This window comes from Passer domesticus, chromosome 6 (genome assembly GCF_036417665.1).
Source record: "Passer domesticus isolate bPasDom1 chromosome 6, bPasDom1.hap1, whole genome shotgun sequence".
Lineage (NCBI taxonomy): Eukaryota > Metazoa > Chordata > Aves > Passeriformes > Passeridae > Passer > Passer domesticus.
Genome location: NC_087479.1, coordinates 36,733,668 through 36,761,664, shown reverse-complemented (window position 1 = coordinate 36,761,664; position 27,997 = coordinate 36,733,668). Strand labels below are relative to the sequence as shown.

At 40.8% G+C, this 27,997-nt stretch overlaps 1 protein-coding gene across 1 annotated transcript; it reads right to left on the bottom strand.

Moving 5' to 3' along the window:
* Window positions 1-9: 9 nt before the first annotated feature.
* Window positions 10-27,901, bottom strand: LOC135303156 (cytosolic phospholipase A2 epsilon-like). The gene is made up of 21 exons (XM_064424580.1): window positions 27,767-27,901; window positions 26,153-26,225; window positions 18,499-18,635; window positions 18,071-18,202; window positions 17,673-17,713; window positions 16,809-16,851; window positions 16,169-16,232; window positions 14,622-14,782; window positions 14,332-14,424; window positions 13,664-13,701; window positions 12,854-13,010; window positions 12,250-12,386; window positions 11,571-11,793; window positions 10,267-10,381; window positions 9,445-9,582; window positions 8,511-8,618; window positions 7,209-7,400; window positions 6,571-6,737; window positions 5,524-5,707; window positions 1,241-4,692; window positions 10-1,063 (listed from the first exon to the last, which is right to left on the bottom strand). The coding sequence occupies exons 1-20, from the start codon at window positions 27,791-27,793 to the stop codon at window positions 4,454-4,456; spliced, it is 2,469 nt and encodes an 822-aa protein (XP_064280650.1). The 5' UTR covers window positions 27,794-27,901; the 3' UTR covers window positions 10-1,063; window positions 1,241-4,453.
* Window positions 27,902-27,997: the final 96 nt, after the last annotated feature.

Below are 27,997 nucleotides of genomic sequence, written 5' to 3'. Positions count from 1 at the left end.
AGGAGGCACCTGCTGAGGAGCAAGTGGTATATCCAAGCCCCACCTTCCTCAGTGCATTGCAGGGAAAGTATGAGAAGAAAAGGGGAGGGAGTTTGCTGGTTTTATTTGGTAGCTAAATACCAGGGGTGTGTGTTTGGGGAAGGCTGTACACACCAAGGTGCCAAGAGTTATCAGCAATTCAAGATAAGAAGGTGATAACACACAGCACTTATGCATGGATATCTGCGTTCTAGAAACCTCAGCAATTAACAAACCAGAGAAGATAATAGTAGCTACATGTAGGCACACAGCACCCCAATCAGCTAACAAAAGTATCATAAATGAAATAACTATAGAAGGCCTTTTCTTCAACCAAATTGTATTTATTTTCCTTTGGAGATAGAGGGCCTGAAATAGCTTACTGGTAGATGTTTCCCCAATTTAATTAGTATATTTGTTAGTGGAATATACATTTTCCTGCTTTCAGAAGACTTCCACAAACGCAAAACTTCAAGAAACACATTGATTCATCTTAAATGTTAACATCTTGCTGTTTTAAGCACAACACAGTGTCATCTGATTGTGATGCAAAAATGACACCAAAGTCTTCAAATTTCTGGCAGAAAATTGTGCAGCAGCAGATTAATAGCCATTGTATGGGTCCAGCTACTAACATGACCAGACATCTTATATGAAATCACCTCTTCAGAACTGAAGGAGGTGATACTATACGCTCAGAGCAGCCACAACCTGCCCTTCCCCTGTCACTCTCACACGCCAGGAAAATACACAATAGAGTCATTTCTGACCTTACAACTTTTCTCTGAATGAAAATTACTTAAGTAAGCAACCATTTTAGGACTAGGAATCTACCCTCAATAACCTTTCAATTAAAGAGATGTGAAATCTTCAAAAGACGTGTGGCCAACAGGTTGAACAAGGGGATTCTGCCCCTCTACTCTGCTCTTGTGAGACCCCACCTACAGTGCTGTGCCCAGCTCCGGAGCCCCAGAACTGGAAAGATATGGACCAGTTGAAGCAAGTCCAGAGGAAGAACATGAAGAAGATGAGAGGGCAGGAGCACCTGTTAACATCCAGATTATGGAAAAATATGTTTTCCCCTTAGGTAAACCCTTCCCCCCAACCCCTCCCCACCAAAAAAAAAAAAAAAATCCACAAAAACACACACACAAAACAACACAAAAACAAAAAAGCACACCAAAAAACAACAAAAATGCCACAACCAAAAAAATCTCCAAACCCTCAACAAAACACAGCCAAGCAACACTGAGAAGCTGTGGTGGTTTGATCTTGGCTGGATAGCAGGTCCCCACCAACATGACTTTATCATGCACCCCATCCTTTTCAGCTGGATAGGGGAGGGAAAACTTAATGAAAGGCAAATGGATTGAGTTAAGGGCAGGGAGAGAGATCACTCACCAATTATCACCAAGGCAAAACAGACTCAGCTTGGGGAAATCAGCCTAATTTATTACAAATCAAATCAGAACAGGATAATCAGAAATAAAACTTAAATCGTAAGACACTTTTCCCCCACCCCTCCCTTCTTCTTGGGCTTTATTTTCTCCTGATTTTCGGTACCTCCTACACCCTAGAAGCTCACATTCTTCACTGTGGGGTCTCTTCCACAGAAAACAGTCCTCCATGAACTTCTCGAACCTGCGTCCTTCCCAGAGGTAGCAGTTCATCACAAACTGCTCCAGTGTGGGTCCTTTCCATTGGGGTGCAGTTCCACAGAAACACACCCCTCCAGCGTGGGTCCCTGCCAGCAAACCTCCAGTGTGGACTCCTTTTGCCATGGGCCACAGGATCTGCTCCTTCGCAGGCTTCCCACAGTGTCACTTCCTCCTTCAGGCATCCACTTGCTCCATGTGGGGTTCTCCAGGGCTTGCAGGTGAATATCTGCTCTATCATGGGCCAGCAAGGGCTGAGAGGAACAGCCTGCCTCACCATGGTCATTGAACAGCCAGTTAAATAGTTATTTGACAATTGTTTAGCACAGGCATCAGGGGAATCTCAGCTCCAAAGTTAGAGCACCTCCTCCTTCAGTGACATTCACATCTGCAGGCCTGTTTCTCACATGTTCTCACTCCTCTCTTCCACTGCAGTTAATATTGCACAGGGTTTTTTCCTGTTTTTAAACACATTATCCCAGAGGCAGTACAACTGCTACTGATGGGCTCAGCCCTGGCCAGGGGTGGGTGAGTCTTGGAGCCAGCTGGCATTGACTCTGCTGGAGATGGGGGAAGCTTCTGGCACCTCCTCACACTGGCCACCCTTGTAGGCTTCTGCTACCAGAACCTGGCCATGCAGAGCTAACACAGCCGTGTTCAGCTGAATGACTGGACCACCCTGGTGATGTAACACCAGCCAGAAATTAAACTCCAAATAAGCCACCCCCTCTCCCCACTCCCATCCAGTAAGGGAGGGAAAAAGGCGAGATTTATAGGTTGAGATAACAATTTACTGAAAGCAAAAAACAGTGGGATAAGAAACACACAGTAACTGCAGAAATATTAATAACAAAAGTATACAAAAAGGGGTGTCTTATCCACAAAAATGTGTTCACTAACTTAACTTTGTACCAAGAAGGGAAACGATGGGCCAGTGTCTAGGCCTCTGTCACCTCTCCTACACAAGGGTTCTCCCTGAGGAATTTCCTCCACAGGAAGTGCTGCAGGGCATGGAGCTGGAGAGAGCCCATCCCAGACACTGGCTGCGAAGTTCCTCTGCTTGAAGAAAATCTAGTAGTAGTGCCAGAACTGGCATTTGGGACGACACTAGTGTGACCATATGAGACACCATGCCAGTGGCTGAGAAGCTACCTTTTCTGGTTTCCTTCAGGTCATCTGAGATTTTAGGGTGCATCACAGGTTCTGAGATGGGACATAGAAAAGGTAAAGAAGGCTGTGTGAGACATCTACAGAGAGCTGTTTCTGTTGTCTTAGGAATACGCCTTTTCCAACCAATCTGAGGCTGGTAAAATCAGGAAGGAGCACATGCTCACCATCACTGAAAAAGTTCACAGGCAAAATCAGAGTATCTAATCCTGACAAAAATATTTCCAACAAGGGACAACCACTGAGAATTGAATCTGCACCAGAGTTCCTCAGAGCCTGCAGAATTTACAAAGCTGCTGAAATGCCCAGAACTTCGCAGTCATGGGAGGACTTTGACAAATATAATTATATCCTCCCTGGCAGGCATTAAGGAGTCAGTCATGATACCCATTTTGACAGTTCAGATACCTTTGTTTGAGCTCATGAGTGGGTGCTCAAATAAAACAGTGAGCAGGATTTTAGAATATAAGGCAGAAATTTTCTATGTACCTTGTTGGAGAATTTGTGGAAAGCAGACACTCTTCTGTAGCTCTTGCTTGCTTGTTTAGGCTCTGAGGAAGTCCTGCAAGGCTCATCATGGCTGACCCTTGAGAAATTCCTAGACACCAGCATCTGCCTTTCTTTCACAATGCTTCTTTATGTAAAACCAGTAAAAACGAACTTCTCAACCAAGAAAAGAATACCTCTCTCTCTCCAGTTACCTCGAAGGAAGAATTCACCAGAAACAGAAGCTCCACATCTGTCTCTGCTGGACTTTTCTTGGCCTTAAGTGTGTTTGAGTATGGAATACACTGTGATGCAGTGAACAGAAGATTGGTATCTTACTGCATGTCTCCAGTGTTCAATTACCATGCCTCCTGAAATCCCCTTCACACAATCTGATTTCATAATAGTTCAATACACTATACTGAACAAGTTCCAGATGATGCTAAAGCAAAATTGCATTTTGGGGAGATAACTGCAGAACATATATGTCATCTGGGAGAGGACATAGTTGGTGGTGAGAGGAAATAGCAATAGTCCATCAAATCAAATTTCTAAGTTTGATTTAATTGATAAGAATAGATGATCAAAGACCTAAATGGCCACTGACCCACATCTGTGTCGTCCAACACAAATTTGAAAAATTAAACATCCTTCATAAAATATTTATTTCATGACAATTCATGACCAAAAAGAAGCACCTGGGAAACAAAACTCTTTAACAGTAGAAGCCAAATTCATCCAGGTCATTAAAGCTAAGTAAAATGTTTTAAATTGGTACTGCATGGTGACCACCTTTTGTGTCTGAAGAGGGCTTTATGGTTTTGCTACCAATAGTCCCAATGAAATGCCAAAATATTTTGCATATGAAAAAATATTAGCAACTAGCCACCAAGACCATAAGAGATTGCAGACAAGGAGAGCTAATGCTATTTCCCTATCACACACAGCTGAATCTTCATCACCAGTGAGATGGTATTAACGAGAGAAACTGCTGAGTTTAATACCACAATTCTGGATAAGATTGAGAAGGTTATTTAGAAAACTATGGCCCCTGCCAAGAATGGTGAAGTATTTATCACATGTATGCTGTCTTGGTAAATGCTTAGTAAGGGACAGGGAAATGCTGTTCAAGCAGAGGGCTGTGCCTGTGATGCTGGCTGGCTCAAGGCTTGTTTCTTCCGTGCCACAGCCATGCGCAAGGCCTGAAGAATCATGTTCTCATTGTTCATTATGTTGTAATTAGCCAGCTTCAGAAGCTTGTTGAAATCTTCTGCTTTCAGTGAGACCTCCCTGGTTGAGTATGGAGAGGAGAAACTGGAGATATCAACCTTGCCCTGTTCCATTTCAGCAGCGGTACGTGACATGCCTGTCAAGGGAAAAAAAGGAATGTGTTTGTATAGTCCCACAGAAATACCATACTTTGATAGGCCGATAATAACTTGGAGAGATCATAGATGCAATTACTATGAAGATAAGTGTAATGCTATGATCTCTGAGAAATCTGCTTCTGAACAAAGCCTATTGGAATAAAACATGTGTCATTTTCATTGCAATCAGCACCATCTACTGACCAGCTCATGGCACATCATTTTGTGAGGTCACCACTGCTCAAATCTTACCAGGCACGTTCTTTGGTATAACACAAATGAAAAGGAATAGAGATATATGGGACAAGAGGAAGCAGAATATTCATTGTCTTGGAAATAATCTTAAAAGAAAGTCTCCATCTCAAATACTAATCCAGAAGGACACTTTAGGTACGATTGCTTTGATATTCCAGCAGATTGAATGAGCATATTAAGTGGCCTAAATAGAAGGCATGGTGGCCCTTGACAGAACCATTCTATACTGTGATTCTCACCTAGATTTGAGTGTCATAAAACCACACATAATTTGAAAAATATAGTTTGTTCTATTCACTAAAGTAAACTCTCGGAAATTACAAGAGGAGATTAGTTTCCATTCTTTTAATTGAAGAACACGTCTCTTCTATTCCCTGAATTGCACCAAGACACAAATAAAAATATGCACAAGACTTCACCAGATTTTGCGAACAGTTTGAATCATCCCATTTTGCAATCTATTCGCTAGTTTGAACAAGCAAACAAAAGGAGGCTCTGTTGGGTTGAGGGAAAAACACCCGGGAAGTGGGAATGTTCCTTGAGTCAATAAAGTTACCTGGGTACTGTTAACTTACCAGGTTCTACATATCTTTGAAAAGTGTCATTCACTAATGGAAAATAAAGTAGCAGAGGAGCTCCTGGGGTGTCTGCACCATCGAACATGTAGCACTCTTTCAGGTTCTTCTCATCATCTGTCAGTCCAATGCAGGGAAATGGAATTTCCTGCTCTGCAAAGTATTTGCAAGCCTGCTCCAGGGGCTGGTCAGCAGCAGCAGCACAAGGAACAGAAAAGATAACAAAGATCAGACTGCTGCCAAAGCCCAGCAGTTCATGCAAAGTTGCGCAAAACAGACTGAGAGTCAGACAGCAGAAATAACGTGGACACCTGCAGCCCCAAGGACGGCTTTTCAGTTGCCTGGGGAACCATTTGGAAATAGTCTTCCAGGAAAACACCTAATATCAAGATGGCAAAGAGAGTTTAAACCTGTACTAAGGCACATCTCTAAAATGAGAATATGATGTAGAAACAGAACAGATAAATTCAAATCACTTTTTAGACCATTAATTAAATGAGAACTGAATGAGTATATAACTAAATTAGATACCTGCAAGAGCAGTAAATGTAATTGATACCTCACTTCAACTCCACTATTTAGGGAGAAAAAATGTATTTATTAAAAGAGATAAAAATAGAGATGAAGAAAACCATTACTCACTAGGGTATTCTTGCTAGAAAATCAACATTAAAATAAAAAGAAAAAAAAGTCATACATTTATAAGCAAAATGCAGATTAAATTCAGCACTTGAATCACAAAAGTTTCCCAACTATATTTGTGCTGTTAAATATTATATGGAAGACTATAATAGACATGGCAGCTAGACTTTTTTAACTTCACTTTGCCTATCTGTATTTTACTGGTGAAGAACTTCAGGATATTTCAAAAGTAGTTTGAGAAAAGTACGTATATTTTCCTCTCTAGAAATTTCCGTTCTTCTAAGGTTTGAAAACAGCATGTTACTAAATTCCACTAAGTTCCATGTTTCAAGGACATCTGTTTGAAAGTAGTAGAAAGCAAAGCAAAAGCTGCTGTGAAAGAAAATCAGTTTTGAGACTTCTTACCAATGTCTGTGATCCACCTGTGTAATTTAAGTGTATGATGACATCCACCTTCCGCTCTGGTCTCATAAGGGGTGGGTAACTGGTTTCAAAGAAGAAAGCTGCATCCACCAGCTCCAAGTGTTCCGAGTTGGCTCTCAGGTCATTGGGAGAGCTGTCAAGCAAAGTGTCTAAAGAGTGGAAGATTCAGAGCTATTAGCAAACTGCAACAAGATATTTGTCAAGTTAGAAGGCAAAAGGAAGGTGAGCTTCCCTCCCATCCAGGATTTTTCCTTTGCTTTAGGGTAGGTAGCATGCAGCAATCCCAAAGCTCTTTCAGCCTCTCCACTCACATTTTGTTGTGTTTCTAAACCCATGAACTGCACTGAAACCTACCCAGATGTTCCCCTATATGCAGAGCCCCACCCTAGGAATTTTTATTCCTGTGAGGACTTCAAGTACCCAATGGCTAAATAATTGAACATTTGTGTTACTGAAAGTGAAAGGTATGAGGAGTTCCTTCATTCTCCTCCTCTCAGTGAGCACTAACAGGTAACCACAAAACTCACTCAGTTCTTTTCAGGACATGCAAACATCCCTCGCTAATTCCCAGCTCCTGTGCCTGCCCCAAGGAGATATGTAGGCAGGAGAGCCATCCACACCTTTCCATTTTGTGAAATGTTCATGCTGGATGTACTCGTTGTGCATCTGGAAGCCCCTTAGGAAGTTGTGGTACTTGGAGACAGCGGGGCGATCCGTCAGGATGTCCCGGAGTGTAGTGGAGAGGCCACTGGTAGGAGTGAAAACGCATGTAGCCATCTCATATGGCTTCTCAGGCAGGTCTGGTTGTTCCTCTAGAGATACACAGCATAAATGGCATGAAACTGAATTATAACCATAATTAAGCAGAGCAAGACAAAAAGAGGAGAAAAGGTCAATGGGTCTTCTGTAATCATGTGTTCACAGCTCAGTATTGCATTATTTTCCTTACGATCTACTGTGAGTTCCAGTTAATTTCATGATGAAAATATAAACTTATGTTTTCTAAACTCTGCTTGGTTACATACATGATTAAAAGAATATTTTTCTCATAAAACAGTATGATTTTGGTACACATTGAAGTAATTTACTTTTCCAAGCAAACAACAAACAGGATAAATAATTTTATTAATGCATTTTAAGGGATTACTGCTTTTACATTTCATATAGTTTAAATATCATATTTGAAGCTTATTTTGAAAAGCATAGAAAAAATTCAGCCCTTTACTTTCAAACTGAATATTTTTACTTTTAAAAGCTAGATTGTTCTATTTGCTTCAGTTGTGGTCACCTGAATTCAACAAAACTTGCAAATTATTTATATAAACTCAAACATAAGACTTTGGGCAGTTTTTTATGAAAACATAGTCCACAGAAATGTGGCCCAAGTCTGTTCACTGGCTTTGCTTGAATTTTGTCATGAAGATGCTCATGAGTTATTTCCAAGGAACGGTCTTTAGTACGGAGCTGCTTCTCTCACCTGTGTAAGAGCTCTACCACACTGACCTTGTTTGATGTCTACTAAGTCTTTCAATTTAGTCAGGTTTTGAGGGAGGGTTGTGCTGTGCAGGGCAAGAAGCTATTGAAACAGAAACAATCAAGCTTCTTTCCTGCTAAAAAATGGGTGATGTGAGGCTTTGACAGAAGTATTTCTTTCCCAGCCTTTTAAGGACAACACTTTAGAGACCCCCCATATTTGTCCATCCCTATCTCCTTTATATCAAGGACTGTCTGATGATGCCTTTCCTTCTCATCACAGTCTCATTACTTAAGCAAAGCACTGACTATTCAATAAAATCTAATAACTTCATTTTTCTGGTATGTCCAATGCTCGGAGACTGAGAGAAACAGGATGATATAAAAAATGGGAAATGTGAGTGCAGTTACCCTATCAGAGGGGTCAGGAGGAAGGTGTTTTGGTTTACCTATTTCAGTCACTTTGTCTTGGGTCCACCTATGCCAGAAGTCTTCTGAATTGTCAGCTGCATGCCAGGCATCCAAGAGGTTTTTGGAGAATATACTACTCCACATTCCTAGAAAGTGGGAGAGGTATAATAAGTAATGCAGACATAAACACAAGTTCTTTTAAAACTGCCTTCTGCTCCTTCCCCAGCTCTTCTCTAATTCCAGTTTTTGCATAAGTTCAGACATCTGTTTCAGTGGTAGACTCCAAAGACAATCCTATCTAGGCAAACTTATTTCAGAAAAAAATTCCAAGTCTTTTCCCTCTCACCATGTTTTACCTGGAACTTTTTTTTTTAATTTTTTAGTCAATTTTCATGTTTTTATTTTCATTTCCTTTTTCCTTTGATAAAGAAATACTTTCAGCCAGCTCCTTCTCTGATTCTCCTCTTCCTCACTCCACTGATTTCTTCTCAACATTTTATTTGGCTTCCACAGAGTATCACAGATTTCCAACTTTGAAAAGTTTTTGGAAGTTACAGGAAATTATGATGCCTCAAAAACACTCACAAAGTTACATGACAACTTATTTGCTATTTTAGTTTACTTTTATCTTAGATCAAATGATAAGCCCACCTTTGCTGGCAAGGGCAGTTGAATGAGTCTCAGGAAACATAGAATAATATAATATCATGAGCTGGAAGAGATCTGCAAGGATCGCCAAGCCCAACTCCTGGCCCAGGACAACCCCAAGAATCACACCCTGTGCCTGAGAACATTGTCCAAACTCTTTTTGAGCTCAGGCGGGCTTGGTGCTGTGATCACTTCCCTGGGGAGGCTGTCAGCTGACTGACCCAGTGCCTCTGCTGCCTCATGCTAACAAGTTTCTGGGGACAAATTCCTAAATCATTGATGTTTCTATTAAAATCTTGTCACTCCCCCAGGTTGGTGAGTTACCTTGCATGAAGCAGATTCGTGACTCAGGGAGTTTTTTCATCAGGCGACCCATGAAGAACTCGCTGCCAAAATCCTCCGCACGAATGAAGGCACCGTATTTCAGGAAGCCCACCTCGTATGGCGTGAACTCCACCCACTCTGCCAACACATGCACCAAGGTTAGCTCCACTATAGTAAATAGTCCAGTTGCCAGGTTTGGAATAAGCCTCTTAGACAATGGCTCTCACAAGAAAACTGGATCAGCATGTGTCCTGAGCAAACCCTGCCAACAGCCACTGCTGAACCAGCTATCACACTGTCCCCACATTTGTGAAAGAACTATGTTAGGGTTGGAGAATATTCAAATCATTCTTCTTGTTATCTAGTGAGTACAAAGTTTTCTAATGGAAGGTGAACTAGAACTCACTATGACTTCTATTGCCTTTAACCCACTATGCAAAACAGAGTACGAGAATGGTTTGGATGGGAAGGGACTTTAAAGATAGAGTTCCAACTGCCATCATGGACCAGAACATACATTAAGCAAACTTAAAGCTCTAGTGAATCACTTTCTTGAAGAATTCATATAATTTCTGAAACTTTGTCACAGAATTATGTTCTGAAGTTAATACCTGAAAATACACAATCTAATGCCAAGAGATCTTACAAAATATTGTACTCTTGATATGTAGCGTGTGCCTGCCCAGTTACTCTTTACATTTCTGAACACTGCTTCTCTGGGCTTGGAGCGAGAATTTAAAACAATTCATCCTTATTTACTGTATCCCCACAGTGTATCTCCCTGGATGAAAATGTAGCTCTTTTTCACAACTGAAACATTACCTCTGAAATCTTTGGTGGCAACTTTGTCCTTGACATTAAGGGCAAGGTAGATGGGCAGTGGGTTCTGACCTTGGTTCACTGCCTGACGTTGATCAGAAAGTCTGTGGTGGCTTTTCTAAATTTGAAAAAAAGCCCAAAGAGTTAGCTTATAATCAGTTCCTGAAAAACATCAGCTTAAAAAGACTAAGACACCATTTTCCTGAACTTGCTCTAAAGTTACTTCCATATGCTTGAATAACAGAGGACAAGAAAGCAGGAACAATTTCTGTTAAGATAACCAGCCATGTTCAGCTTTCAGTATACAATGACAGCAGTGAATCACTTCACATTCTGTTCTAGCTTTGCATGGTTAAATGTAAGTTAGAATATATAGCATATCCGGCTAATTCAGCTGTTATCATATACTTCATCTCTTAATGATAAGAGTTCTTCAAGGCAGCATGTTAACATGTTAAGATGATCAAGATTTCTTTTTTAAAATACTATATTGAAAGTTAAAATCCAGAGAGGAAAAGTCCTTGAGCTGTCCAATACTAACAACTTATATAGGAAATGGAGGTTTTGAGTATATTTCAGCCAAATTAAATTCTAGCAAATTTTGCTGTGTAGCACTGAGGCTGGAAACACTTTGTGGAATATGATACAAAATGAGAGTATTTAATTTTATCTATTTAATCTAGACAAAAAGTAACCTATGTTTACAGAATTTTGAAATAAAATAACTTTTTTTCCAGCTATCATCAGTCTGGAGAAAATTTGGAAAGTTTTTGTTTGTGTCATTACAATAAAATTAGAAATTTGACATCCTGGGAGATCAAATTCGAAATCACTGAAAGGCATCCACTGTAGCTAATATATCTCACCAGCTCTGGATCTATATACTTTCTTACCACTAAGTCACAAGCTGCTGGACATAATGGGTACCTCTACAGTACATTCAAGTTAAGAGTGCAGCTTGTACAAATATTGCAGCAATGGAGAGATAGAAGCATAGGGGCATAAAAAACACCTAGAAAACTTAGAAAGTTCTTGCACAACAGTAGTGTTAATCAGCATTCTGCTTACGTTGGAGCGAGTCTGAGTATTTCTGGTACATTCAATCACACTTCAGGCTCCAGTGTAGACATACACTCTGTCTACAAGTTATTAATGTAAATAAGTGGTGCTCTGCCTATGCACCAAGTACAGTGTTACTGACTGTGTCTCTTCCTAGGGCTCTATTTTCTTGCAGTGGTTGTAAATATTAAGTATGAGAAGTAATAATGGTTGAAAATATTAAATATGAGAAGATGTATAGACATTACCCCATCATTTAACATGGCTTCAATCATGAGCCCCCACAGATCAATAAAAGATGTTTTATGTCCTGCTTGGGTCCTTTGGCTCAGTTCTCTGTAATAATTCCTCAGACTTTTCAAGGAAAAAGCTCCCATCTTGCATTTGGCTGCTTGCTTCCGTGCTTCAACAATTACTTCCCCAAGATCCTTACGTGACCAGTCAGCATCTTCATATAGCTTTGTCATTGTCCTGCAGACAAGAAACATGATAGAATGCAGGGAGAAATTAACAAGATGCTGTTGAAACTCAGAGAATACACCCTGTAGAGTTATGGAGGAGTATCATTTAATCTTTTAGTTATTCTTCTCTTTGAGTTTACTTTGAGCAGAAATTAAAGTCTAAAGGAACCAGTCAAAAATCACTTAATCTGAGATGCAACACAACAGCTGTCGATACTGTTTCTGTCAAACAGTAAATAACAATTCATTTTCCACAGGATTAAGGATCTTTACACTTCCAATAAAATCTCCTCTTTTGATTAGGGATAGGTCATGATGCACAATAATTCTTTCATAGGTGATCCATAGCCCAAAGATGGAAGCAATAACTCAATTGATCACTTTTACCCTTTCTGAAACCGAGACAGAACATAGGCTTTTCTTAACACAGCAAGATCCAAACAACAGCATCAAAATGACTCCTTACCATGTTGTGCCAGATGAACCACTGATGTATGAAACACAATCCAGAACACGTAACTTTTGGAGACCCAAAATGCTGCCATACATGGCAGTGAGTGCTCTTATGCCACACCCTGCTGTAGTCACAGCCACTATAGGCACCTGTTTGACACCAAAAAAGAGTGGAAAGCATAGATAAAAGAGTGGCATTAAGGCACAAATAATGTTAAAAGATTACAGAAACTCAAAGACAGCACCCAGACACTAGTAAGATAAAACACAAAAATTAAGAGATAAAGCAACATTTCTCTTTACTGTACATCCCCGTGGAATAAACTAGGTCTTGGCACTTCAGAGAGGATTTTTAAGAAACACAGACCAAACTATTGATTTGAAATCCCTTCCAATAATTCACTTGTAAGCTGAGTGGAAACAGAGATTTTGCTCATCTGAACAGACAGTTGAACTCTCCAGCTGAGATCACGCTGGTAGCAAAGTGCCCTGGAGGATGAGCTGATGTTGACAGTCCTCACTCCTTATCCAGAAGGAGGTAAAAAAATAATCCCTTATCTTCAGGCTTGAAGGAAAAGAGAGAGAAAAATCCCCCCAAAATGCCCTTAAGGGGTTACCTCATGCTCTTGCAGATCTTCCTCCAGATGAAGAACCTCCTTTAGCGCAGCAGCAACTACTTTCCTTCGGTTTTGCAGGAAATTCTGTTCATCTGTGCAGAGGTCAAACCCCAGGCGAGCATCAAGGTTTCTTGGTCTGAAACAGAGACCCTGAGTCCTGAGACCAGGGCACAGGTATTTTTGTATTATTAGTCACTGTGGACAACTCCAGCTGTGCTTGTGTGTGTTTACAGACCAGCTTGTGGACAGTATAAAGTAATAAATGGGAAAAAACAACACCACAGACAGGCCTTTGCCAACTGCTGTAGCTGAAAATGAGAATGCGAAATAGGAAGGCAGAGCAAATCATGACACACTGTCCATTACGGTATCTACTACAGACTTCTGGTTTTATTTGCTCATATAATTAATTTTTCAAGTTTCAGTAGTGCTGCCATGCATCCTGTAACTATATAACTGCTGTTAACAGGCACTGCAGCTGTGAGATTAGAGAAACAGCTACCATGCCTTTAAGTTATTTTGTTTGTATAATTCAGAAATGTGATTTCTCCATCTGTGGGCATAATAGTGCACACAAATCAAGACCTATTGCCGAGATGCACTAGCAGCTTGGAAATACAGGGGACCCGTTATTTAATTTGCCATCAATTTAAAAGGAGACCCTCACAAATAAAAGCCTGAAACTCATAATGAACTCTCACATCTGCTCCCATCTGAGCCTGCATCAACCCCTGCTGATTTCAAATGAGCTTTGCGTAGGAACAGATGCCCCCCAGTTACAGAATCAGGTCTTGCTGGAGACTCACTTACCATTCATTCGCCTTTGTGTACAAGTCAATTGTCCTGTCCTGAAAATTGCAATACAAACAGTGTAAGCATGCTCAGGTTGTTAGTCCTGCACCTCCCTCCCCCTCTCCATCTAGGGCCTGAGTTTCACTATCTTAGAATTCAGCAATGTGGCTGGAGAATCTCACCAGCAATGGTCTGGACTGTGAGAGACCTTCACAAGTTCCAGCACACTCTGGGTTGAATAAAAGTAAGCCATTCACCCAAGCTAGGTGAGCTTAGGGCCCCATAGCTTCTCATAGATTAACATTCATTTTTTGGGAAGGTTGTTGAAAGCTGAGCATCTGAATCGTACACATATGGATGATCTCTACTTTATTTTCTACTTCAGGCATTCACTTTGCAAATATAAGTCCTAATAAGGTGCATACTATGTTGATAAATGTACATATTAGGCATGTCCTGATGAAGTTAGTTTAAACTCAGAACAGGGTTTCACAGGGCATGCCTGGATCCACGGCAAAACAGAAGAAAAAGTAACTGTTGCATAGTTGCAGAGCGACTGTCATTTACACCTTTCACCATAGCATGTTCCATGTCTGACAGGAACTGAATCACTGAGCTCTAAGACTAATCATCCACTGAACTGAATGGTGTTGGGCTGTTTCCTGTTAAGAAAGACTTGTTCTCACCTCTCCTATTGCTATTTTCTCTTGTATAGGAAGCGAGTTCAGAGGTAGAGTCACAGATTCGTTCATATCCCTTTCATTTTGGCTTGATATAGACTGGAAAAAAGAGTAAGACAAAGAATAAACAAGTTACCGATTCTACAAAAAAAAAAAAAAAAAGAGACAGAGACAGAGGAAAAAGGTAAAAGCAGTCTCCCCTGTCTCACACACATGCACTACCCAATTCCCAGCACACACTCTCGGGTTCTGGAGGTCCCCAGTGAAAGAGCTGCATGTCAGTGGTGCTCACATACCCTGCTGAGCCGTCTGCGCCGCGGCAGAGCCACAGTGAGCGCCGACTGGTTGTACTTGATGTAGTGGAACCTGGCCGGGGACGTCGGGCACAGGCAGGAGCTCAGCGTGTGCGTCTGGGTTCCTTCATACGACCCGTCCACAGTTAATGCAAACTTTCTCTCTGAAGCAAAAGTGTTCAAATTTAAGCTCTTCAAAAAATGTGTATAATTTTTTTGTGCATTAATGTAATATATGTTTTCCTAAAGTAACAACATCAATCTGATACCCAAATTATAGGAAGACTGATAATAGACTGATTTATCTGAGGGTTTCAGTTTTAGAGATGGTCAACAGAATGTGCCATATAGTGACTGTTGCTATAACACCACTTTGATATACATGTTACAGCAGAAACTACAGCTCTGTTCATTAAGTGATGATTGCCAGCCAATAATAGTTTGGGGGGACACTGTCTTCTGAAAGTCTGAAATGTATAAAATACCTTATTATTACTCCAGAATAATGTTTGAATATTACATACTGCCTTATTGCTGAGATACTTCGAAAATTTTGGACCTTTGTGAGAAACACTTTTTTTTTTTATCAGACCACAGCTCTCTTTGGTATCAGTTAAATCTCATGTTTTATCATTTTATCATGCTTCAAACAATCAATTCATGCTTCTCTTTCCTTCAACCTGTAATATTTCTTTTGAAATATTTCTAGCACTTAAATAATGTCTGGTGGTTTTTTCCTTTCATGCAAAACGTATCTGATATGTCTGTTGAAGTAATAAAAAATGGCCTTCATGTAGAAACATATCAACCCACGAGGTTCAAAGTGAAATATATTCTGTAAACCTACACACTCCAAAGTATATAGTCAGCCTTCAAAAGAATTACCTCACTCAAACATTTTCAGTCACATCTAGCAAACTTCTCCTCTGAGCTCAACTGGATCATCCAGGTGCTTAAGGAGTGTGCTGGATTCGGGTCATCATGAGATATCAGAAGATACTTTAAAAATTGTGTAGGAGGCACACAGTTCCACAAGTATGGACTTGACGTGGCAGTGATGCACTGCTTTAAGTGTGCAGCAAATGTCTTAATTAATATACTGTGTCTTGTGTTTTACCCAGTGGCATGTCTTGTATTGTTATACCTGAAGAAATTCTATGAAGTTAGGTGGTAAAAGAGGCCCAATTCTCATTCTCCCCATTACTTTGTCCCAGAATCCAGAGACAACAGGAGTTAGCTTCAAGTTTAGGACCCAAAAAACCTCAATTCCTTGCACAACTGCTTTGGAAAATTGTCAATATATGGCAAGATGTCACTGCAGAGGAAAATATTTTGTGGGAAAATTAGATTGCATGCTCATGTCACCAAATTCAGGAATAATCTGTATATTTTTGATCAACTACAACCACCTCCACAGGCCACTGGAATCAGTAAGATTTTGTCTTGCATCCTAAATAATTTTTAAACCAGCATGCTCAAGTGTGAAACACGGGGTGGTTCTGCCATTGAGTGGCAACCCGATTTGCCCTGTAAGTCAGTGAAAGGCTCACCCATGGTGTCCTTCCTCAGCCTCCCATCGTTCACCTGCACGTCCAAACAGGAAACCTCACGGGACTGGAAGAGACAACAAGGCAAGAGACAAGGGCATTCAGTGTCAGCAGAGCTCGACCTCATCCAGTCCACCAACACATGCTCACAGGCCCTTGGGGCATAGACCTCAGGGGAGGGGTGGTGCCAGCCTGTAAGCCCACTCTCAGGTCTAGGGAGATGGGATTGGACTTCCCCATGGAAAATGCATAGAGATGTGGAAAAAGCAGGGATCTGCTCACTCTGCCTGAGCGTGGCCCTGCAAGGACCTGGGGAGGATCAGCCACAGCAGGAGGCTCTCCAGGCAGGGTGCCCAGCTCTCCCCAGGCAGAGAGAGGGAGGGATATCATACCCCTGAGCCCAGCCCAGTTTAGGCAGAGGTGAGCACTGGCAGCATCTCAGACTTTCATCACTTGAACCTCTCCCAGCACAAGTCACTAGCTGGGACCACATGGGACAGCCAATGCCAACACCAGCTTTAGGCTGTGTGTGTTGGTCTTGGTCAATGCCTCCATGCCACCACAATGGCCTGGTACCTTTAACACCAGCTTTGCAACAGGCATTCCTGTACAGAAGGGAAAAGGATTATGAAATAAAAATTACCACTAGAACTCCATTAGTAATAATGTTTTCAGGAGGATCGGGACTGAAAGACAAAATGGAAAACAATCAATTCAAAACCAGAACATTCTTATTTTTCTCTTTTTCTGACTTTTCTTTAAGCATTATTTCATTATCTTTTAAAGATAAAATCCATCTTTGTACGGGCAGCACAAATAAACAGAATCAGAAGTTCCACATGCATATTTTTCCAATTTGCTTCTCACAGGTTAGAGTCTCAATTTTGCAACATTTGTAGACATCCACCAAACAGAGGAGTTCCTCACTGTATTAGAGAGGATCATTTTCTGACACTCTGAATACAATTTACACAGGAATAGCATAATCACTCTGTTGTCCAAAATTGTTCAGTTCAAACCTGTAGAATCAGAGCTAAAAAGCTGCTGAATTCATCCAACATGCATAAAAAGGGAGAAAAAAATTACCATTAGCCTTAAAAAAACAGCTGATCTACATGTTTATTCTCTCCATTAACTATACAGTCAGCAAAGAAACACAGAAAAAAAAAACTTGTTATGATAGAGCAAACATCTAGGATCCCACAGGAAAGAACAAGAGGGGAAACTTAAAACTTCCTCCTATGTAGAAAGTGCCTTTCAGCTTGATGAGCAGCTGCCATCAGGGATATCTCTATGCTCCCACTAGCACCTGTGCTTGCATCTCTGTGTGTCTGTAGATGCATGCATACCATGCACCATCATGCACTCCTGCTACATTAAACACTCTACCCAAAGTTACCTTCTGTTTCATTCAGATGTTGGCAGTGTTAGGGAGCTGCAAGTGTGAACTGATTTCTAGTACCCTTGTGTTTCCATCTTACACCTCCAGCTATTTCATCTTACACACCTGCTCTCCATTGTGAATTCAACCTCCAGCTCCTCTTTTCCCTGCAAAAGAAAATTAAGGAGGTCACCACAGCTTGATCTCCTGTGGAGAGAGATACCCTACAGGAATCTGTGCCCTTCAGGGGTCTCTATAAACCAGCATCCACCTTTTGTTGCTTCACATGCCACAGACCTAATTTCAGTCATGTTGTATCTGTTGTAATTCTAGTGTCATATATTCCTAGCATCTTATCCACTGATTTAGCAGACTCCTAGTGTAGGCCTTGCAGGACATGGAATCCATACTGCAGGGCCCTCTTGGTGGCTGCTCCCCCCTGCTCCCTCTTGGCATGTTCTCCACACAAGCATATTCTCACCTGACCACACCCTCTTTGCTTTGTCCTTGAATTTTATCCATACCTGTGGATTCAGCTGGAAACTTAGCTGAATGTTCTCTCCAAGCTGGATTTTGGAGACATCAAAGAAAACAGTGAGGAGATGGTCATCTTCAGTTACTTTGTCCTCATCACAAACTTTAAGCTCCAGAATGTTCTGGGGAGAAAAATAAATAAATATGAAAGGTTTAACAAATATAACATGTTACAGATATTTCATCTTAGCAGAAGAACCTTGGGAAAGAATGAAAAAACAGAAATATTGCAGTTGCTCTCTGTGTACTCTATTGACTATGCAGGCAGATACAGTCTTATCAAACAATCAAAATTTAAGTACAGTAAGAGAGTGTGAAAACTTTACAAGGGATCTCAGAAAGCCCTGCAGAGTTGAAGAACTATGTGGTATGCTTGATATCTGATAAGAATAGCTGTTGGAGGTGTCTGCAGTCTTACCTTAACCTGGCTCTGAATCGTGAAGTGGAAGGTCTCGTTCCATGTCGGATTCTTGCTGTTCTGGACAGTCTTGGTGCGGAAATGCTGCACTGAGGCTGTTGGCAGGCTCAGGCTCACATAGCAATCAGACTGACTTACTGTCAAAGACAGGGAAAGCAGGAAAGCAATGGACCAATGCAACAATCTAGTCCCTTGTAAGGTGGACATTTTTAAGCTCTGTACCCAAAGCAATACACAGAATTCAGGCCTGGTACTAGCTAAGGTACCATCAAGCTGCTGCTAGACAACCAGCTTGCTTTACTATTGTGAAAGCCTGTCAGTGTACTCTTCTTGAGAACTACTTTTTTTCAAGTCCTGGAGAAAAAAAAAGAAACATTCAAAATACTCAGTTGTGTTGCTGAAGAGCCATCCATATATACAGAGGCGTACACTTAGTGGCCTCACAGGGCTGGCCACTGTGGACATTAGCAGCTGTGACAGGGGCTGCACATGGACAGAGCCCAGCTCCTACACACTGGGCTTCCACAGGTAAGCATGAACATGTCTTTATATGTCTACAGTAGTCTGGTTGTTAGTTCTGTCTTGTCTACTTTCTGAGCACCCTTTCTTTCCTCTAGGCTGCCAGTGCAGAGGAGGCAAGAGCTTGTTGCATTCAAGGTTCCCATGAAGCCAAATCTCTGTCACAGAAGGCACATCTTCTATCAAGGCACATGATTTCAGTCTGCTTTCTTTCCTTACGAAAGTTTAAAAAGGAAACACTCAGCAACAGTTTTTCAAGAAAATATAAAGAAAAAATTTCAAGAAAAGAAGATTGATTACCTGTGGGGATGAAATTATTGAATTTAATTTTCTGTGAAGATTATAAGAAAAGCATTGAAATGTTGAAGTTTGACGGATGACATGTGCTTTGAGAATCAGCTCTATTGAGGCAGAATTTTCAGCAATAAAGCTATATAAAAAAAGGTATTGCTTAATGTCACTATTTTCACCTGCATCTCTGTGCCTCAGCCAGAGTGGGAAAGGTATTTGCAACACTTCATGTACAGGTGGAAGCTTGTCTGTTGTTCCCTGCACAGAGCAAGCTGACGTTGCTTCTTTGCACAAAATTGCATTGCTCTGCTGTTTCCATTCGAGGCATGTACAGGTCATAAAGTTCACCTATTAACTTTAATGTTTCCAGATGTAGCAAGGGCAGCTTTAGTGTTTTTATTTTCCTTTCTCAGATGAAGTGGCCAGTTATAAAATGTGGCTTCCCACCGGAACTCCACATAGGAGCTTTTAGTAGGAAGGAGTGGTTAGCAGCAGTCTGCAGGGCTTGCATCATCAACAAGCACTTTCATTCTGAGGTCAAAATAATCTACTGGCAAATAGATTTGTCATCATTATTAGGAAATAAAAAAGCAAGCATGAATCATTAGATTAATGATCTTGTGGACCCACACTCAAAAGTCAGGGATGGTCACCCTACAGAACATGATCTCTTAGTTAAGGACGACAACCTACACAAATACCAAAGACAGCATGGGAAGCATTGCCATAAATGCCAATCCCATTAGTAGGATTATATTTCCTCTTTTTGTGATGCCACATACTCAAGCATTCCTGACATCACATAGCAGACACACCTTCATCTGAACAGCATCTGAATAGGCCTAAGTCTTGTCACACTTAGTTTTACTGGCAGTCTTGACATTGGGAACTGCAAAATAATTGCCTTGACCCGTTATTGACTCCTCATGTGTAACTCAAGAATTAACAAAATCAGCCTTTTTTTTTGCCCCTGATTTCTCTGAGGCTTCAGTCATCTTTTCTGAGTAGCTTCGAATGAAAGAGTAACTTTGACTGATGAAATAGTTTTCACATATATTAAGATATATGATTTCTAAAAAAACCATCAAAACTTATAGCAATCAGCTGAGCTTCTAACAATTCTAATAGCTCCCAAAATTCTGTGTGCATAAGGAAATGTGCCTACAAAAATCTTTTTTGGCTCTTGGGAAGCTCAGACCCATATTAGCACAGATTGCTGTTGGCTCTTGTCGCCACTAAGAGAAGGATCAGAAGGATCCAAATGAGTAAGTCTATTGGTGAAACAAAGTTTATTTCATTGACATTTCCCAATTAATAACACATGCTCTGACTTCATGTGTTGCAAATAACACAGCAGTATTGTGAAACTGCATCAGTTATTTTTGTCTGTAAGGGGTCACTGTCTGCTACTGCACTGTACGATCCACCTTTGAGAAATAACTACCTGTCAGCAGAGCCCTGACTTCTCATTTAATCTCTGACTTTCTCTGGGAGATTTCTGACAGCCACTAGGCAAGCGTGCTTCCCTCTTCCCATCTGCAAAATGCATTTGGTGATGCTCTTTGCACTTCAGAAGAGTCCTCTGTAACCTAATTACCTCTTGTTTGTAAATTATTTTCCAGGTGTTAAGAGGGAGGCATTTACAACACCCAGGAACCCTCTTTACACATCTCAGATACGTCAGGCTGGTGTTCTGCCTGACCACCCCCAGGTATAAGCAGGTGTGTGAGAAATGACACTCCACAGCCTACCCTGTGCCCTGCCGGGGGCGTCTCACTGCAATATCCCTCTGCCTTTGCATGCACACATGCAAGGCTCACACTGCCAGCCACGTGCGAGCAAACCCCACCACCCTGTTTGTCAGCCTAAGCAACACCTAACTACAGCAGCTAGGCTCTCACAGGATACACACAGCACAGCATCACACCAGAGACCTCTTGGGTCCCTCCCCTCCACCATGACACATTAACAGCTGTCAAACATGCTTGGGATGGCAGCCATGATATTCCTGTGGGGCAATATCCGGCCAAAAGCAGGTGTGGCAGCAGGTAGTTATGAAAGCATGGTCTCCTCATCCAGTTATTACACTACATGTCTAATTATCTTCCAGGTTAAAGCAGGCAGGACTGGATCTTAATTGCACTTTACAATTAGGAAGCATTACAACAACATGACCCAGCCACATGCTGCATCCCAAACATCAGGACACCCACACATCTGGCTCGAGCTGAAATCTCACCTCCCTCATAGAGAGCTCAAATTTAAGCAGGACTCAACCAAACATTTTCATTTTAATTCCATCTCATTTTTTGATGTTAACAGCTGCAAACTTCAGCCCACCTGTAACCTGGGCAGGAGCCTCCAGCATCCTTCTCCTCATGGACTGCCTTTAGCTCCTTACTGTTTCTGGGAGGTAGATTTTTTAATGATACTTAGGGTATAGCTTTTTCTGATTGTGCTGAAAGGATCTGAACCAAGAATGTGGTCACAAACACTGTTTTTCCAGAGCATCTCGATGACCTTGTCTCCCTGCACTTGGATCCAGCCAGGTCACAAAATGTAAGCTATCAACACCAGTTGAGAGGAGCTTTTTTCTTTTTTTTTTCTCCTACTTCATAGCTGAGTAGGTATCTGGCTGAAGGCAGGGGGACAAGTCAGCATCACTGTCTTCTAGAGGGCAAAATACTAGATAACTGATATAATTGAAAGTTTTAATACTATATTTTAAATAAGAATGTGGGCTACTTCTGTGGCCTTCCAGAAGGCAATTTACAGGCAGACTATCAGAATTCATTCTGTCCAAGGAGATCAGTTCCTGCCCCCAGGGAGCATTCAGTATTCATTTTCTGACAGGTAAACTTCAAGAAAAAGCTTTCACACTTTCTCCCACCCTGCCCTTCACTCTGGGTGGAGCACCCTACAAGTATCCCTAAAACTCTATTTATATAATCTCATTTTCATCCCTCCTTATAACACTCCTTTGTTGAGATGTTGCTAAACAACCTTCTTTGTCTTTATCACTCCATATCCTCTGATTTTATAATCGCATTTCATGCAGCGCCCAGAACAATAAGCTGCTGGCATGTAGTTGCAACTGCTTAAATGGTGAAGTAAGAAATAAATAACAATGAAACAATAACAACAGTGCAAGAGCAGAATGCCAGAGGAAGTCTGCATGTTCCTGCAATAAATATCGTGGTAGAACACAGTTCCTCAAACAATAATGTATTTAACTGACTATATTATTTTCCTGGATCTCAAGGGACTTTCACATGAATTGATTTCATATGTGGCAGAACTGCTACTGCAATTCTGTAAAAACGTTTTGTTGAAAATATAAAACATACTTAATAATTTTATAAAATATAGCACCCAAATTTGTCTTATTTAAAAAAATACAAAACTTTAATTTCCAAAATTAAAAAGTACAGTTAAAAGGAAAAAAAAACAGTAAAAGCTTAAAAAATATCGTTTTCTTACTAAGAAAATAATGAAGAATATTTTTAACTCTATACTGGTCAAGGTCCATTTAGCCAAGGGCCCACATTCAGTGTCCACTGAGGGGTCTTGGGCTTTTTCAGGAAGCAGATAATGATGGCTTAAAATTGCTGAACTTAGTATCCCCATGCAGTAGCCTACTTTCACGTTGTTTAACCCTTAACACTTTGTTTCCTTGCTTTTCTATTTGTTAACTCCACTTAAAGAATTAATTTCTCTGCAGCATCTTGGTTTTTAGTCCCCTTGCCCACTTTTTTTGGGAAGGACCTTTGGTCTTATCAAGGACGGACATCATGCCTCACATTTACAAATGGATGTCTAAGGACAGTGTAAGAGGGAAAACATCATTTAGTGCTCTATCAGTCCTTACAATTTACAATACAGAGTCTTCCTGAGCCTATTTAACTGGATTTTTTTTTTCCTTCCATGAACTTGTCCAGACTCTGCCTGCAACCTGCATAAACTTTGGCATTTGTGATCTTCTGCCATGGGGAACTCCCAAGCTGAACCACATGCTGTAAAAGCCAAGTCCTTCTGTTTGTCCCGGAGCCATGGTGGTTGCCCAAGGTGAGCGGCTGATCTTGAAATTTGCAAAATCTCAGGAGACAAAGCTGTGTATTTAAGGGTGGGTTGGATTGATGCACATCCAAACCTTACCCATTAGGGAATCAGGATGCTTGTGGAGGACACACCCAAATCTGGGAACTGGCAAGCAACCACAGGTCCAGGAGTATCAAGAGGCCCAATGGGCCTGATGAGCTTGTGGGTGTGCTCAGTGAGAAAGGGGAATGTGAAGAACATAAACACGGCACTACATTCATATGTGTTATTAATGATATCAGATATGCATTAATACACAAGTGGAAATTTGTGTTATAAAATACACACTGAGGGATCAGTGGGAAGGGTGCACTAAGAAGATGCAGGATTTAAAAAGCAGAAGGAAATCTTTTAAATTGTCTTAGTTAAAAACATTCTCTTATGCACTGAACTCCTATTAAAGGTCATTTACTACTTATTCCATAAGAGATGGTAGTGAGGTTTTGAGATTCTCTTGTTATGGATTAATTTTCCCATCTCTATTACCTGAAAAACTGAGCAGATAGACCAATAATAAAGTTAACCTGCAGCACCAGGTTGGGAGACCTTTTAAGCACTAGATAAATATTAAACAAAGTGGTCTGAAAACTGTACAGAAACCTAGTGCAAGGTTAGGCACAACTGGCAAGGGATAGAAGAAGCCAATTTAAAATGTCAAAAATTGGTTAAGTGAATGAAAAATAGGTGACACTTGCAATCTTGGTCCATCTATAAATGTTTGCAAGAAATAGAAAATAATAAAAACAGGGCTGAGAAAAGGAAGAATGAGAAAAAAAAAATCAGTGTTAGGAAAATGGTTCTATACAGAAGCCTACTTTGCTGGTGATGGAGGACATGTGCATCTGAGTTTGTAAGCCTGTGTCAAGCTAAAATCTAGAGAGCTGTAAAGATGACTGAATCAACAACACTCCCCTGGTTTTACACAAACCAGCAAAATTTTGTTTGCATTTTTATCTCAAGACTCCCATTTTACTGCTTTTCAGTGGAAGTCCAATAAAATTAAGAACACTAAATTTGCACTACCTTTTACATTGTCAGAAAAGCTAAGCAGAGGTTAAATTAATTTTGAAAGCTTTTGAAATATAGGTTTATTTTAATTACAAAGAGCCTGTCATTGAAATCTGTGACTTCTGTAATTCTGGCTGCATAGAAAAATATGTCCTCAAACAGTTTAAAAGCAAATCATTCTGATAAATAGAGCTGAAAACTTTCACACTCAGTAAAATTAAATACTACTGGAATAAGCAGCTGTCAATCAAAAGTAGATTCAACATTTAAACATAAACAAGGTAGTGCTCCCTGACTGGTATAATTTTCTTTTCCTACATGATGAACATCCACAACAAATAAAGCATTCACCTTTTGCAAGTGTGTATCCTGGGGGTTTTGTGCAAAATTTCTTCCCTCCAAAATCACCTCTGTCACATTAACTGCTCCTTTAGAAAGCTAATGGGGTGTTGGGACATGGCTTGGACTGGGAAGCAGAAAAGGCTGAGCATTTCACCGCCTGTTCCGTGCCCTAGAAACTTTTCATATTGAATAGAACAGCAGCAAAACAAAATAAACCCCATTCAGGGGAAAAAAAAAAAAAAAACAGCCTAAAGATGAAAATGAAAAGCATTGATCTAGATGAGAAAAAGGCCAAGAGGAATTTTGGTAAGCTCATTGTCATGCAGATGTTTTAATAGAACATAATTATCTAGGGAGATATCTCAGGGTTGCAATTTTTCCACACCTCTTTTTTCAGCTCAGTGTGCATGTTTGTACATTTAAATCGGTTTTAGCTGTAGGAAAGGATTTCTCTCCAAACTATAACTGAGCTTCAAATATGCTTTCCATGCTGTAGAAGTAGTCTAGGGAGAAAGTTCATATGGATTCTTCTTCCCCATACATTGATCAACAGCAAAGCATCTTACTGCCCTTCACTAAAAAACAGAGTGAAAAACTCTTCTTCACATACCTTTGGTCTCTATACAAACTGTTCCAGAACTTGAAGCAAATAATATTGGAAAGGCACAAAACCATCTTGTCCTGGATCTTTTTAGGTGAACAACTTTAGCTTGGTCCTGCTCATATAGAAACTTTCTACATTCACACTTTTCTATGTGTATAAATGAACAGATGCAAAACAATCAGCCCTCTTCTCAGATAGGAGGAGGTGGTTGTCAAGCCATTTTTTTTAATGTTTCACAGTTGAGATATTTATGGATCATTAATAAATATTTGCATAACTATAATAAATATTTCTATAACTATAATTCCTGGGCAGTTTGTAAAAGTATTTAAGAATATAAAAAGCTAACTGTGAGCCATGCCTATTGCTGAATGAACTTGATAATCCATAAGAGGTGCCAAGTGTGCAGTTCTGAGCTCACATCAAATATTCTTTGATAGGCCCAGGGTTACACAGGGTGGACATTTCTGTAAGAAGGAACCATTGAAAGAAAGTTCTTATTGCAATCTTTCCTGTGAATAAAAGAACATTTATTTGCAGATTCAGATGTGAAATATTTTATGCAATCTGTGCAAACGTTCTGCATTACAACTGGTAGCTAGACTTCAGTGTTATATGGACAAAGATATTGAAAATACAGTGTCTTCTAACTGTGCTGCCTCATCTTCAGCGTACCACACTTCTTCTATCTCTCTCTTTTTAAACATAGTCTGCAGTGTTTGTGACACTTAATATATTCACAGTAGTTTTACAAGCATGAGGATGCCCCAGGGGTATAGCCAAGATACTCACACAAGTCTGCTTTCCTGGCATTTTTCATCTGTATGATTTTTACAGTGAGCAAGTTGCATGGAGACGGTTCTGTCTGTTGAAAAGCACACAAAATGCATGGGATGAGAATGCAGAAAGGAAGAACAAAAGTGTAGTCAGAGATAAAATTGAATTAGCGTTTCAGTTCCAAACAACAAAAACATTTCTGAAGTTCCTCCTTGTGCATTGACTTCTTCCCAGAAGGTTTGTAGCCAGGTGTGATCACTGACCAGACCTCTGACATCCTCCACTGTCCATTCTGAGGCCACTTGTGGTAAACCTTCATCTTGAGGTATCTGACTCTTACAACCCAATCTCATAGAAAGGTGTGATAAAGAACCTTGTTGTGTTATTAATACAGCTGACACACATCTTGGTCTGAGAAAATTCCCAGGATGTCATATATATCCATTATATTTCACAACAAATAATCTAGCAAGGCAGGAATTAGTAACGATACCACGGTGTAATGACGCTGCTCATCAGTTGATTTATAGCTACATAATTACATTCTTATGTCTGATATAGAGACATAGGTGCTGTCTTTTAAAAAACGAGGACCTGGAAAGGGCCTTCCAGAGACCTATCCCAAACTTCTCAGGAGGAGTGAGTGAAAGGCACAACTCTGTAGTTAATTACTTCTCTGTGAATAATTCAACTCACTCAATCTTCCTTTAAGCAAAGCTCTGAGGAATATATCAAAGGAAATATTTGCAGCTTTCCAGTACTTAAAGGGGGCTTATGAACAAGAGGGAGAGTGACTTTTCACACAGCTAGTTGTAGGATGAGAAGGAATGGTTTCAAACTAAAAAAAAGAAGAGATTTAGAGCAGATATTAGAAAGAAATTCTTTAACTCAGAGGGTGGTGAGGCACTGGAACATGCTGCCCAGAAGGGCTGTGGGTACCCCATCCCTGGAAGTGTTCAAGGCCAGGTTGGATAGGGCCTTGAGCAACCTGGGATAATGGGTGATACCTCTGCCCCTGGGGATGAGGTTGGAGCTAGATGATTTTTAAGATTCCTTCCAACCCAAGCCTTTTTATTATTTTGGGAAACCACCCAAACCTAAAAGTGGTTACCAAAAGACACTTAAACCTGTGAGGAAACAGCACACTACCTACAGAGCAGGGAGTATCACTGCAACAAATACATAGATCAGTACATAACAATACATTACCATTCATTCCCTTATGCCCCAAAACTGCCACATTTTAAAGAGAGCAATATTTGACATCTCACATAGTATTAGTTTCATTATTTTCCCTATTAATTCATTGACATTAGTGATAACTCCTTTTTCCTCAGTGTGTTGTTTTGCTTAGCCCAGTTGGGTGGAAGCAAAAAGGTATTTTTTTTTTTTTTATTAATTGGGAATCTTCAAAATAGTAAATTACTACATCAATAAAGTTTTTGTATTCCTGAAGGCCAAAACACAAAGTTGCCACAAAACCCAGTTAGAAGGAAACCCTGCTTTGCTCAGGAAAACTCTCAGAGCTGAAGATACAAGAGGTGAGACATCCCCTCCTGGAGCAGGTCCCCTCTGCCCCCAGGGCAGCCTGCTCAGCCCATTGCAGAGCCTCCTCTTGCCTCTCCTTACCTGGCTCTTGCTGTAGAACAGCCCCATCGCGGTCCTCTCCCGGTGTGAGCCAGCTGTGCAGCGTGCGGTGGATGTGTGCGAAGGCTCTCGGGCAGGCAGCTGCCGTGCTTTAAGCGGCCAGGAGCCGGCAGGCAGGTGTGTGAGCGCCTGACTCAGCGCAGCCTCACCCCCACCACCACCTGAGCAATCCCAGCTCCTCCTCCTCCTCTTCCTCCTCCTCTCTGCCCGGGA